The sequence below is a fragment of the Nannospalax galili genome, unplaced genomic scaffold (genome assembly GCF_000622305.1).
Source record: "Nannospalax galili isolate Female #2095 unplaced genomic scaffold, S.galili_v1.0 scaffold1105, whole genome shotgun sequence".
In the NCBI taxonomy this organism is placed as follows: domain Eukaryota; kingdom Metazoa; phylum Chordata; class Mammalia; order Rodentia; family Spalacidae; genus Nannospalax; species Nannospalax galili.
The window spans coordinates 244,555-258,844 of NW_008353211.1; the positions used below are offsets into that span (position 1 = coordinate 244,555).

General features: G+C 40.5%; 1 protein-coding gene across 1 annotated transcript in view; it reads right to left on the reverse strand.

Annotated features, from left to right (window-relative positions):
- Positions 1-5,748, reverse strand: part of LOC103747902 (olfactory receptor 5V1) — a gene marked incomplete at its 3' end in the record, with an annotated part of 6,155 nt that extends 407 nt beyond the window's left edge. The window contains exon 1 of the mRNA XM_008850464.2: positions 4,829-5,748. Within this exon, the coding sequence (XP_008848686.2) occupies positions 4,829-5,748 (920 nt within the window). The remainder of the gene's footprint in view (positions 1-4,828) is intronic.
- Between the last annotated feature and the right edge of the window lie 8,542 nt (positions 5,749-14,290).

The following is a 14,290-nucleotide window of genomic DNA, read 5'->3' on the forward strand; positions in this document are numbered from 1 at the left end:
GAGTTCAATTTTGTATAACTGTATGAACTCAACTGTGAACTAGAAACTTGCACCCACTTGTGAAAGAGATGTACTCTTGCTCTGGAGTGTTACTGAATATGTTAAAGCTGTAGTCAAATGCTTCTTCTAGTCATGTAGTTATTAAAAATTAAAAAAAAGAAGGTATCGTCTGTCTGGCATTGTTGCTTGTTATGTAGCCTTTGGCTATACATATGGACTTTTATGAAATTATATTGGTCCCTTTAATCTTTGGTTATACTTTCCTTTTAGGTGTTTAAGACCATACAGTTGGTCCAGATAAACTGATTTATTTATTTTTACTCTTAAGGTCATTTGAGGATCTGTTCCTCTGGGGTCACATGGGCTTGGGAGGAGCCCCTGGCTCCTTTCCTTTACCAGTTCTGCCTATGTGAAGGTAAGTCAAAGGTCTTGCTTGACCATGGTTGGCTTTGCTTGGAAGCATGGGGGAAATGATTCTTCTGTGTTGACCCTCCTCGTTGTAGACTGGACACTGGATCAAGTCCATCTGGTGGGGTCTCCTCGGCCTCCCTGAACAACAGGACAGGTGACTCACCACAATTACAGGACATTTCGGGAGATGTTCCGTAGTCCCTTGGAACTTAGTTGACCTTAGTGTGATAAGAATAGGAGGTAGGAATTGACTAGATAGTTAGGGTAAAAAGACCCCCCCCCCAAAAAAAAGTAACCAGTTTCTTGGCTAAAAGTCAAAATGTCCTTGGGCCTCTTAGCAAGATACTCTGTTCCAAAAGTCAAAATTGTCCAAAGTATTTGTGAGCTCTTTTCTAATCCTTAAAAGGTTTTAGGGTTACTTCTTCAGAGGGGGGAATGTTAGAGAAGCCAAAATAGCAGGGACATCAGAATATAAGGGGAGGGAGGCTATCTGGGAAGTGGCTGTAAAAAATAAAATAAAATAATTAAAAAACATTTTTAAAAAAGATTAAAAATTGATAATTTTTCAAAGCATAAAAGTTTGCTCCTTAATAATTAGTAATGTGAAAAACGTTATCATTGAATCTACGTGACGACTTTATATCCATGCTCAGATGCCAAGGAGCTCAGAAAGTAACTGACTGTGACTAGTAATAATCAGATATATAGAGATTAGAAATGCATGTGCAAACATCTTAATGTCAATTGCATTAAAAAAGAATTTTTCTGTATGAAACTGTGTATTTTGATAATGAAATGGAGATCTTTTTTAAAGGCGAAAACCTCATTTAATTTTATGTCTTATAGGGTTTATACTGAGTACAATATTGTATAACTGTAATAATTCAACTGTAAACCTAAAAATTTATAGCCAATTTTGAAAGAGATGCATCTTAGCTCAGGAAATTGTTATTGAATATGTCAATGCTGTTGGAATGAAATGCTTCTAAGTATGTGGTTATTAAATAAATAATTAAAAAATTCATTCAGTCCAATTTTAAAAGTCACATAGTCTTTTAAAAATATTTTATTTTTCATTTTCATTTTTTATGTGTATGACTATATTGCCTGCATATATGTAAGTGCACCTGTATTGTAAAATGCCCACAGAGGTCAGAAAAGGGCTTTGGATTCCCCTGGAACTGGAGATATGGATGGTTGTTAGCTGCCATGTGGATGCTGGGAACTGAACCCAGGTCCTCTGCAAGAGCAGGTTGTGCTCTTAACGACGAGCCACATATCCAGCCCAAAAGTAGCATAGTCTTTAAAAGTCTCAACACTTCAAAATTTAGAGTCTCTTAACTGTGAGCCCTTACAAATCAGAAAACATGTTATGTACTTTCATCATACAGTGACCCAGAGAAAACTCGAAACATTCCAAAAAAGAAGGACGGGGACACAGCAAGAGACTGAAACCCAGCAGGGTAAACTCCAAACCCCGTGGCTTTATACCCAACACTGGAGGCTGGTGATGGAGTCATCTGAGCTCTAACCTTGGGCAGCCACCACTCCAGCTCTGCTGCCGCCAGCATATGGCCCACCCCCTCTCTCTTGGGCTGACTCGTTTTATCCCGTCAGCGTCCTCCACAGATGTCCTTCAGTCCTGATATTTCTAGCACCCCGGGGTCTTGATTATAACTTAGGCGTCTCCTTTCCAGGATCATGCAGGGTCCTCTTCAGGGAATCTGACCTTCTCACACGTTTATGAACCTTGATGTAAGCCTGCATGGATCTCTCAAGCTTGCATTTTGCATGGCTGAAAAACCAATACAATGTGGGAAAACCGGATCTCTCAGCCTTGTCTTCAGGTAAGTATGCACACCGAGACGCCAGTCTCTACTTCTCCACCCTGTTCCTCTCATAATTTAGACTATCCCCCGTCCCCATAGGATTTTTGTGTATAACCTGTGTATTGTCCTTTCTCACAGTCAGCTGAGTCTCCATTTTTTCCTAACAGCAGCACCCACAGGGTTCAAACATCATTTTGTTGATCCTCTCTTCCAGTGTGAATGTATTTGTGTAAGTGGCAGTTAACTGAGCTTCTGGGAGAATCTGGAACACTCTTCCACACTCTTCTGTGAAACTTGACTTGGATGCTGTGAACTGTGTTTCTTCCTAGCCCCCCACAACATTGGCAGGAAGATAGTGTTTGGGAGAGCTGGTGGCTGCTAGGGACTTGGAATTAGAGAACCAAGAGGACTCACTGTAAGAAGCTGAAACAGACCAGAGCAGCCAGTGAGAATCGTGAGAGTTTACTTTTGGATAAGCTTCCCACACACCGGTCAACCAGGTCTTTTCCTGCTGTACACATCTCATTCATCTGTATAAACACTCCCCATGTTTTAACGTCTGTAAGAAACATAGCATATGTGTTAACAAAATGCAAAACACCAAAATATTAAAAAACTCTGCTAAGCTTAAATTTGAGGTGTCAGTTCAACAGACAAGTGCACAAACACACTAAGTTACAAAGAAGGTTAATATGAAAAAATGGTACTCTGATAAATTCAGTTGATTAATTCAACTGTATGTAAGGAGTTTCTGTTGTCAATCAGATACTTTTTAAGCACTGGAAATGTAGCAGTGAGCAAGTCATCTAAGTTCCTTGCATTACTGCCATTTATATTCAAATGAGAGGGAATAAAAATGAAAAACCTGATGATGACACATTTGGACAGTGTGATGGCAAAAACAAACAGGGTGATGTTACAGAGGCAACTGGGGAGGGGCGCGTACTACTTCAGATGGGATTGTGAGGGGGATCTCTTCAGAATGCTGGAGGATGCTTCAAGAGCAAGCTGGAGATGCGATTCCTCCAGATGTCTTGAGGTGTGTATTAGAGCACATTATAGTGGAAATCAGAGAAGCCAGTAAGATTTAGAAAAATAGTCTAAAATCTAAAAACAGTCTAAAATTGAAGTAAGAACCCAAATCAGCACAGCTGAGAGCAGGAGTTCCTCCTGGGGAGGGAGTGCACAGGGAGCTGCTCCAGGTTTTCCAGCCGGCCTGTCCTCCCCCCTTCTACCCCTCCCCCTCCCCCTCTTCCTCTCCTCCCCTTTCCGAACTCTTCCTCTGATTCCCCCTCTTCCTCCTTCCCCCCGTTTTCCTTCCGTTCACCCTTCCTCAGATGACTATAGGTTTTTTTTTTTTTTTTTACCCCTCCAGGTGTGTGTCTCCTCTGCTCCCCATTCCTAATTTTTTTTCAGTCTTTCTCCACTTTTTTCTCTCTTGTTCATTTTGTCTTTTCTGTCTTATTTGTATCCTTCTCTGTTTACTGCATTTTAAATCCGAAAATGGCATGAACTTAATTAGTCATACGCTTGTTTTTCCTGTGTTGCATGTTTGTTATGCAGGGAATTAAAAACCTAGTGCCCCATGCATGCTAGACCAGTATTCTGCCACTGAGCTGGTGGTAGCCCACTTGTGTTCCCTTGTATACGTGTGTCCTTTTCTCTGTTCTAACTTTGAATTGTCTGTGACAGCATATTTTATAGCTCTATAAAAGGAACATACATTCATTCTTCTGAAGTTTTCTGTTCCTCACTTAAACACAAAGTATTTTAACATGTGAAGTGATGTTATTTGTGGAAGATTCCCTAAATAAGATATGATATGTTTCGTATATTTAAACACTCTAGAAAGTATGACATGGTATCATCCAAGGAAAAATAAACTAACTTTAGTCTGTGCATCTAGGGTAAAGTTTAAAAGGCCTTAGAGATAAGAGAACCCATAGCATTATGATTTACACACCTCTATTAAACCCTCATTCCTCAGAAGAATGAGGACTGTACATATTATAGATCTGCTCCAAATTTAAAATGAATTGATCATTTAATGAAAACTAAATTGCCATGACCATAACCCTGGTTGGGGCATTCTCAAAAATTTTCTTATGTCTGAAAATGAGGCATTTAAAATTTTCTGACTGAACGTGTTCTCAAGATTTTAAAAGACAATGAGTATAAAAGGGAAGGTGATGAAGGAGAAGATGCATTTTAGACAAAAGTTGGAACAGTGACTGGTTTACTATAGATTGAGAAAGTTCAAGATTAGCTAGTGAGTACCCATGGCTGTCATCTACACAGAAAACACGTTGCACATAGAGGCATGTGTATCATGTACATACAAGCTTCCAAACAGCATTTTAACCTTTTTATTTAGAAATATTGTCACACATACATAACTGCCCCCAATTCACCCAAATTCACCTGTAGTTAGCACTCCACCAACCAAGTTATGTCATTACTTACTTTAAATTCTCAGAGTTTTGTTGCTGATCACATACTATTCCTAAGCTGAATAATTTTCTAATATTACTTATCCAGTTATGGAAAAATATTCACTTCAAGGGAAGTGGAATTTGAAGGCTGCTGCATTCTCTCCCACAGCTCTCAGGGCATTTCGGATGTCCTTGTTTCTCAGAGTGTAAATAATGGGATTTAGCATGGGTGTGACAACACTGTACAGCACTGAGATAAGGCGGTCCTTGGCCAGTGAGTAAGAAGAGATGGGCCGCACGTATGTGAAGATGGAGCTGCCATAATACAGAAGGACAATGAGCAGGTGGGAGGCACATGTAGAAAAGGCCTTCTGCCTGCCCTCTGAGGAGCGGATCTTCAGGATAGTAGAGATGATGTAGAGGTAGGAAAAGATGATACCCAGGAAAGGAGCCCACCCAATGAAGACCCCAATGACAAGTAACACCAACTCATTGACAGACGTGTCTCCACAGGACAAGATCAGCAAAGGGGGGATGTCACAGAAGAAGTAATTGATCTGATTGTTGCCACAGAAGGGCAGGCGGAAGGTGAGAATCGTGTGCACCACTGAGTTGAGGAATCCACTCATCCAGCACAAGGCTGCCAGCCGGCTGCACAGTTCCTTGTTCATGATGACTGAATACCTCAAGGGCTTGCAGATGGCAATGTAGCGGTCGTATGCCATGGCTGCCAGGAGGAGACACTCTACTCCCACGAAGAAAAGGAATGCAAAGAGTTGAGTTATGCAGCCGCCGTAGGAAATGCTTTTCTTCTCTGACAGAAGGTGAGCCATCATCTGGGGGACATTGGTGGTGGTGTAGCAGATGTCAAGGAAGGCCAGGTTCCTCAGGAAATCATACATGGGGGTGTGTAGTCGAGAATCAGCCAACGTTATCAGAATGATGAAGACATTACCTCCAAGCGTGCAGAGATAGATCATGAGGAAAATGCAAAAGAGTAAAAACTGTAAATCATTTAGGTCAGAGAACCCCAAGATGATGAATTGAGATGGAGTCGTCTGATTTTCTTCTTTCATGATGATTTCTCTTGGGAGAGAAGAAAGACGAACTGCAGAATTCATGTACCACAAGAGAAAAATCTACAACCAAAGAAAAGAGAGCTGCTGTAAATAACACAAGCAGAGACATACCAGGGTTTGGTAATCCATGACCAGTTACACTGGTGTCCAATAATCATCAGACCAAAAACGTTTTTAACATCTCCTACAGGACACGTCTCTTATGGAGTATTTTACCGGGAAAAGTAAATACTGAAAGGTTTGCATGCGGTGCCAGGGTGCTTCATGGGGATGTGCAGTACTAAGCCCTTCTGTGTCATTGATGACTGTCTTAGACATGACTGGGAAGGATCACAACCAGAACTTTCACAGCTTGTGTCAGCTGTGGAATTATTTCAGTTTCTCCTTAGAATGGCATCTCCTTGTCCCCCTACCACATTTAAAGATTGCTTTTCTATGTTTTGATATAATGTACTATATTTTATGGTAATGAAGGAGAAAGAATGTGAAAAACAATGTCATGTCAAACACGGTGTAATGCCTTTGATAAAATTCAAGTGTAAATGCTGTGGGCACTAGCTATGCATCCAAGGACAGATGCCTGCAATTCATGACTAAGACTTAGAAACGAGAATGGGGTTGTTGGTTGAATCCGCTGTACAAGGAGAGAACATGTAAGAATGAAACACATGAAGTCTTTTAAATAATAAATTTGGTGATAAAGCACTTGAGTTGTTTTAACCCCAATGAGCATTTCAAGACCAAAATTCCTGCCTATTAATTGAGATGAACAATAAATTCATCTTGAATAGCAGGTAGGATGAAGCAGGGGCTACTTGGAGCAAAGCCTCAAGGGTTGGGGAAAAATAAAAGGAATGGAAGGAAATTGTTTTCACAAAGAAAGAAAGAAAGAATAAATTGCTATTATAGGCAGAGACGAGAATGCACAGGCATCGTGTATTTTTCCTCATTGCGCCACATCATGATGCTGCTTTGTGCCTACCAGAGGACGTAACTTTAAAGTGAGCTTTCCCCTCGTTCACTGCAGTCATCACACGGTCAGCAAATTCCAGGCTTCGGGGCTGGCACCCACATGGCAGCTAACAACCATCAGTAGGTCCATTTCCAGGGTATCTGATGCCCTCTTCTGACGTTATGGGCATTGGACGACACAGGTGCGTTTACACACATGCAGACCGTACACTCATACACATTAAAAGAAAAAACTCCGGCATTTGAATCCATCTAATTTGCAGTAGTGTTTTCAGCTCCCTCAGAACACTCCCACTGGTTAAGTAAAGCGCACAGGTCAGACTTTCATCAAGTACTCTGAATCGCATCCTACATTGCTCTCCCTTAGCCAAGGTTAGAACCACCTTCTCGACTGCACAAGCACCAGCCATCGGCAGCAAAGGAAAAAGAGGAAAATCTAGGGCGAGTTTTTCCTGATTCAAACCCTCTGCTACACAAGCACTTAGGGAAGCCTCATGGAAATGAGCGAATATTCACACGAGTCAAATCATCTGCTGCTGGTCATTTTCTTCCATTCTCTAAATGGCCAAGGTACTGAGAGTCACCGCTACCTCTTTGTTGGTTGTGGAGGGGGCGTGGGCTAGGGTGGGGTCAAGGTTCGAAGAAATTTTAAAGTTAAATCTATCAGTAGAAGAGAGATCACCTCTAAATAAATGCTTTTCACTTTAAAAGAAACCAACCGAGTTTCGCATTTATTGTATATTCTCAGTTTTTGCTTATGTGTTATCATTTTTTTTGAATTTTTAACTTTTATTTGTGTGCGTGTAGGTGCTTGTACTCCTTGGTGTGTGGTCTCTCCTCCCACCATCTGGGTTCCACGGATTGAACTCAGGACCTGGCAGTAAGTGCCTTTACCGTCTTAGCCATCTCACAGATCCATACTCCTGATTTTTATCTGCATATTCTTTTATTCATAAAAGTAAATATGCTAGTTGTAGAATGCATTAAAAATAAAGAAAAACTTAAATAAGTAAATTGAAAATAATTCTCAGTTCTAGTACATGTTAATTTTTTGTACACCCTTATAATGACTCCCTATGTAAACATTATCACAGAGGAGACAAGATCACATACGATTTTGCACTCTACACCATATTATTTATTCTGTCATTTAAACTTGCTACCCTATGGTCTTTAGTGGCGATATGAGTCCATCATATGAATGCATCATTTTTTATAAGACCAAACCTGATTGGTGAGCATTTCTTTTTTGTGGCTATTATAAATTATTATTAGAAACACTCAATTATATAAACATTTCTATATATCTTTTATTATTTCCTAAAATGCATTCTTGAAAATTGTTATGGATGTAAACATTTACATTTCTGATATATTTTTTCTAAATAGCCATCTTTAGTTGAACAGAGGAAGTTATCATAAAGCAGGCAACCCAGATGATCAGGCTGATACAGGACAAATGGCAGAGCCCTCTTACCAGAAGGACCAGAAGACAGTCTTCTCCCTGTTCCACCTCTCACTGGGTGTTTGAACTTGTGGACTTTGATTGTCAGTTGATTCATATATGAAATTATATGAACTTATTTGTTCTCAAATTCCAGAGAAATATTCAGATTTTGCATGGGGTATAACTCAACAATAACCCATACTGACTTAATGAAGGTAATGAAGAAAAAATTTTTTAATTAATGAATTTCTCATCAGTAGTTTTGGCAGTGTGATCTCACAGTTAATGACAGCAATAAATTAAATCCTGTAATAATGAGCAGAACTCATTTCCTCTTGGAAAGAAAACCTAAAGTAAAAACACAGAGTAAAGTAGATGATTCTTGGAATAGCCTTGGCTCTGGCTAGACTAAAGCCCACAAAGTGTTACCACTTGTAACCCTCACTAGATCCACAAAGATCTGAATGACTCTGTTGAGATGTTTGTGGTTGAGGTCATAATTTACAAACGTGTGCACATGAAAGAGAATTGTAACCCTACATCTTTTGGACATAAAATAAAAATTTTCCATATAATTGTTTAAATTTTTTTAAAAACAGAGGCCTCCATGGCATTGCATGACACGGGTGCACTCACATACATGCAGACAATACACTCATACACATACCATTTGATTCCAGAACCCACATTTTTAAAAAGCTAGGCATAGTGACACATGGCTTATAATCCCAACACATACTGGGGAGGCTGGATAGGCAGATGAATGGAGATTTCGGGCCAGTTAGTTTACCCAAATCACTAAGTTCAGTGAGAGGCTCCATCTCAAAAACCAGAGGGACTGGAGAGATGACTTGACAGTTAAAAGCACTTCCTGCTCTTGTAGACACCTGTGTTCAATTCTTAGCACCCATCTGACAGACAGTTCCATTGTCCTCTTCTGGCCTAGGCACTGCATATACTGGTACACATACATACATGCAGGCAAAACACACAAAATAAAAATGATAGAAGATGCTTTACACCAACCTCTGACCTCCATGAGCATGTGCACAGACACATGCATGAGAAATTAAAGCAGAGTGTCGTGTTGGGTGCCTGAAATGTCCCAGTACATGGGAGGTTGAGGAAGGAGGATCAGGAGTTTGAGGCCAGCCTGGGCTATGCAAAAATGTATTTAATCAAAAAGAATTTAAACCAGGTATGGTGGCCCACACCTTTAATCCCAGAGCTTGGGAAGCAGAGGCAGGCAGATTTCCTTGAGATCAAGTCCAGTTGGTCTTCATGGTGAGTTTCCCTGGCTACAGGGAGACCCTATCTTAAAAAAAATAAAATAAAATAAAGCCGTGAGTGGGGCGCATGTCTTTAATCCCATTGGGAGGCAGAGGCAGGCAGATCTCTGTGAGTTCAAGACCAGCCTGGTCCACATAGTTCCAGGACAGCTGGGGCTACAGGGAGACCCTGTCTCAAAAAGATCCCCCCCAAAACAAACAAAAAACCACCCCAAAAAACAAACAAAAAACCTAAACAAACAAACAAACAAAGAATTTCATTTCTTTCTTAACTTTATGGAAGTCACATAAACTATTCATGAAGGAAAGCCCTTATGAGCTAATCCACAGGGCATGGTACTTGGCTGAATTTCATCTCGGTTAGGAGCTGAGTGGAAGATGAAAAAGAGATTCAGGTCAAAAGCTGAGGAAAGACGGGAACTGGTTTCCAGAATGTCTAGCAATGTTAAAGTGAGAATTTGATCTCTCACTGCATTGACTGAATGCCTTTCCATGAGCACAGATGCGGGGATCCCACCATGGAGAGGGATTTGACTCTTGTTGTTCCACCTACTGTGTTGTTACTATTCAGATGAACAAAGTTAGAAAACACCTTCACAACAGAGTGTTTCTCAGTAATAAGAATTGACAGCATTGCACATATCAATTGAAAAATCACAAATAAGTCAGAAATCTTGAGAGACCCAGTCTCTAAAAGTTATCTGCTTCACTCTGTCTCCAACTCCTCTCCAACATTTGAAGTCTGAAGCATCATTCACTGTGGAGATAAATATATATGTGTGTCTATGTGTAACTGTATGTATGTATATGATGTACTGGTTGTCAGGCATTGTGCATGATACAGAGGACTCAACAGTACATCTTAGACTTATGCGTGAAAAAGCTATGGTTCCAACTGGAAAATGCCCATAAAAACCATCTAGTGTGGGTACTGAATATCTGCTACAGTTGCGCTGACTGACAACCCAGACTAGCACCTAACGCTGCATTGGCAGTGAGAAGCCGCTAAGAGCAACGTGCCCCATATTCATATGGATCCCATTGTTCTTTAATCTTAGCCATGGGCAGGGTGGTTATGCTCAGGCTCCTCCACCTGTCATCGTTGGGAACAATAAAAAATGTGAATTGCTCCACTTTCTCACCGTTACTAATTTTCAATAACAAGTTCTAAAGCTCCTGTTCTATAAATGAAAAGAACCACCTCCTCATGGAGAAAAGGTGTCAAATGGAGTCATGCATTTAGTATTTAAGATTGTACACAGTGCTTGTGACAGCCTGCACAAGACCTGTACCAGCCCAAGTCAGACAAACACCCAGCATGGAAGGAGTTGGGCAAGAAGCCCCAGCCCCAGCTGAGGGACTCCTGGCAGCTGGTAGCTGCTGGGAGAGGAGGAGTCCGTTTTCTTTTCCTTTTTTAGAAAATATTTTATTTATTATTTTTATTTTATGTTAATGCATATATTGCCTACATGTAGGTAAGTGCACCCGTGTCGTGCAATGTGCACAGAGGACAGAAGAGGCTGTTGGATTCCCTGGAACTGGAGTTACAGACAGTTGTTAGCTGCCATGTAGGTGCTGGGATTCGAACTCGAGTCTTCTGCAAGAACAGCCAGTGTCCTTAACCACTGAGCCATTTCTCCAGCCCCTGAGTCCATTTTCCTTAAAGGTGTGATGCCAGGTAAGTTGACCAGGCTCCAGGGGATGGACCAATTGGGGAACACAAATTAAACTTGATAGGCCATTAAAAAAGTAACAGAGCATGTGAGGCGACAGAGGACAGTAGAATGGGGGAGGAGATGGGGAGGCAGTTTGAATATGATAAAAATATTGTATGAAATTCTCAAAGAATTAATAAAAATATTATTTTAAAAAGATTGTGCATAGTCCCCCTTAGTAAAATGGTTGATATTTCACATATGTGGTCTTCTACCATCTGAAACAATAAAGCATTGTTCCCTGTTCTACATAAAAGACTTTACTGTGTGAAAGTTTGTCTTTCTTTCCTTGTTCTTTAAAACTTTGTCTTTCATTCTACACAAATCCATTTAATTCCTTTGTTTCTCATGTAATATAGATTTGATAACTGTCTTTCATGCCAAAGCATGAAAACATATTCTATTATGTTCTTTATTACCATAAACTGAAAGATTTTTCCTTTATCTTAAAATAAATTGACAGGGCAGAGGAGGCATCTATTTTAGCTATAAGGTAGCCAATGAGGGAAGTGACACAAGTTACTTACTCTTGGACTGATCCTCACACCCAGAGCCAGGACAGACACCTGCACAGCTCCTTACACAGAGTTCCATGAAACCCTTAATTCCCTTTCTTCATTACCATTCTCCACTATTGTCTAAACAGCAGGAAAATCATAGATGCAGAAGATAAGCCAGAAGAGGAAGACAGCAACTTGCCTGCAGTAGGAGAGATGGCATGAGAGTGGGGAATAATGTCAAATCTCAGAGCAGGCACCAGGCTGTTGAACTGGCTATTTTTATTTTATAAGGTGATGGAAGCACAGCCTCTGGGGTTTCAACATTATTAGAAACACTTAATGAGAGCTGGGTATCTCTAGCTGGGTGCCAGGGCTCTGAGAGTCAGAGGGACATGCAGCTTCAGGGGACTGAAAGAGAAAAGTCTCCAGGGGCCTTTTTAACCTTCGTGGAATCTTCACAGAGACTAATTTCGATAATTTATAATCCTTTAGATATTTCTAATCTGGTCATGTTTACTTTTGGGGGGTCTTTTTAAGACAGGGTTTCCCTGTAGCCCCAGCTGGCCTAGAGCTTACTTTGTAGACCAGGCTGGCATTGAACTCACAAATATCTGCCTGCCTCTGCCTCCTGAGTGCTGGGATTAAAGGGGTGCACCACCATGCCTGGCTTGGTCATGTTTACTTGACATTACCATCTAATTTCAGATAAAACACATTGAGGATACAATATATATTGAAACCTTTAGGAACATATGGGATAGAAGTACAAGACCCCTTGCTTTGCGTCAGATGTCTAGCCAAACATCCCTTGCAAATGAGAAATTTATTCTTCAGTAGCAAATGGAATATAACAACACAACACATGGAAAGGATTCTGCGCTGAACATGGTGATGTACTCCTTTTTAACACTAGTTCTTGGGAGGCTGAGGCAGGTGAATCTTTGTCAGTTTGAGGCCAGCCTGGTCTACATATTGAGTTTGAGTTTAGCCAAGGCTAGATACTGAGATCCTGTCTCAAAAAATTTAAACATGTGAATTTGGGGCTGGAGAGATGGCTCAGTGGTGCTCTTGCAGGGGACTGAGGCTCAGTTCCCAGCATCCACATATTGGCTCACAAACCTGTTACTCCAGTTCCAGGGGATCCAATGGCCTCTTCTGGCCCCTGGGAACACCACATGCACATGGTATACATATATATGCGCAGGTAAAACACTCATACATATAAAATATAAATAAAACTAAGAGAACTGTGGACACAAAATCCCAAGTGGGATTTATTGTGGTGCTACAGGCATGATGTTCAACATTCACAGTTCAATAAACTTGATCTTTTGTGTCACTACTGGGAATATACAGGGAAAGAAAGTTGGTGATTGCCAAAGAGAGATTTCACTTTCATATTTATTACAGCATTTTCACAACAGCTAAAGTATGGGATTGTCCTGTCTACCAAAGGATGCATGTGTTAAGAGGGTATGGTACATACACACAGAACAATATTACTCAGCCGTGATGTTAAGTGAAGTAAGCAAAGCACAGAGGCAAATGCTGCATGCTCTCGCTCGTACATGGAGAATAAATGCTTGATCTCATGAGGCAGTGAGTGTGCAGTTGTTACAGAAGCTGAAGGCAAAAGGTGGGAAAGAATAAAAAAAGTTGCTCGATAGATACCATAGTGCAATTGACAATAATTCATCAACTATTTCAAACTAGGTGAAGGAGGCGTTTGAATGTTTCAAACACAAAACAGATAAATATTTGAGGTGACAGATGTGCTAATTACTATGATCTGATCATAACACATTGTATGAATGTATTCAAATATCACTTCTTACCCTGTAAACATGCACAAGCATTATGGGTCAGTTTTTCATTTTATTTTTAATTTATGTGTATGAGTGTATTGCCCTCATGTACGTGTAAGTACACTTATATCATGCAATGCCCAAGGAGAACAGAAGAGGGTGCCGGATTCCCTTGGAACTAGAGTTATGGAGGGTTAGTTGCCATGTGGATTCAAACCCAGGTCTTTTTCAAAAGCAGCCAGTGCTCTTAACCACCAAGTCATCTCTCCAGCCCCATGTGTCAGTTTTTTTTTTTTTTTTTTTAAAGAGTCTCGTCTTTAGTAGGTGAATACTCATCAGTCTTTGTGTGACTAAATCATGAAGCGCAAAACTTCAGGCTAACAAATGAAAGTTTAACATCTAAGCAACAGACTCAGTTCAGAGTTTAAGTTAAAGTAGTAATACTGAAAGAAACACTAAAAAATTTAATCTGAATTCTTTGTTCTTTCTTTGTTTCTTAGAGTTATTTATTTATTATTTATTTGTTTGTTTGTTTATTACAGTTTGGGGAATAATATTTATTTGGGCTTGCCAACAAAGCTTATGTTATTCGGGAGAGGGTCTCTTACGAAGGCATGCAGTCCTGTGAGCGCCTTCATTTGAGATTCAAGTCCTGCTGGCATCCGAGCACCCAGCTCCCAAGATGGTGACTCCCTTCCCTTTTTTTTTTCCAGTATGCTCAGCATTTAGGACAGCTGTTAGCTGTCATGTGGGTGCTGATAATTGAACCTGGGTCTTCTGCAAGAGCAGCCAGTGCTCTTAACCACTGAGC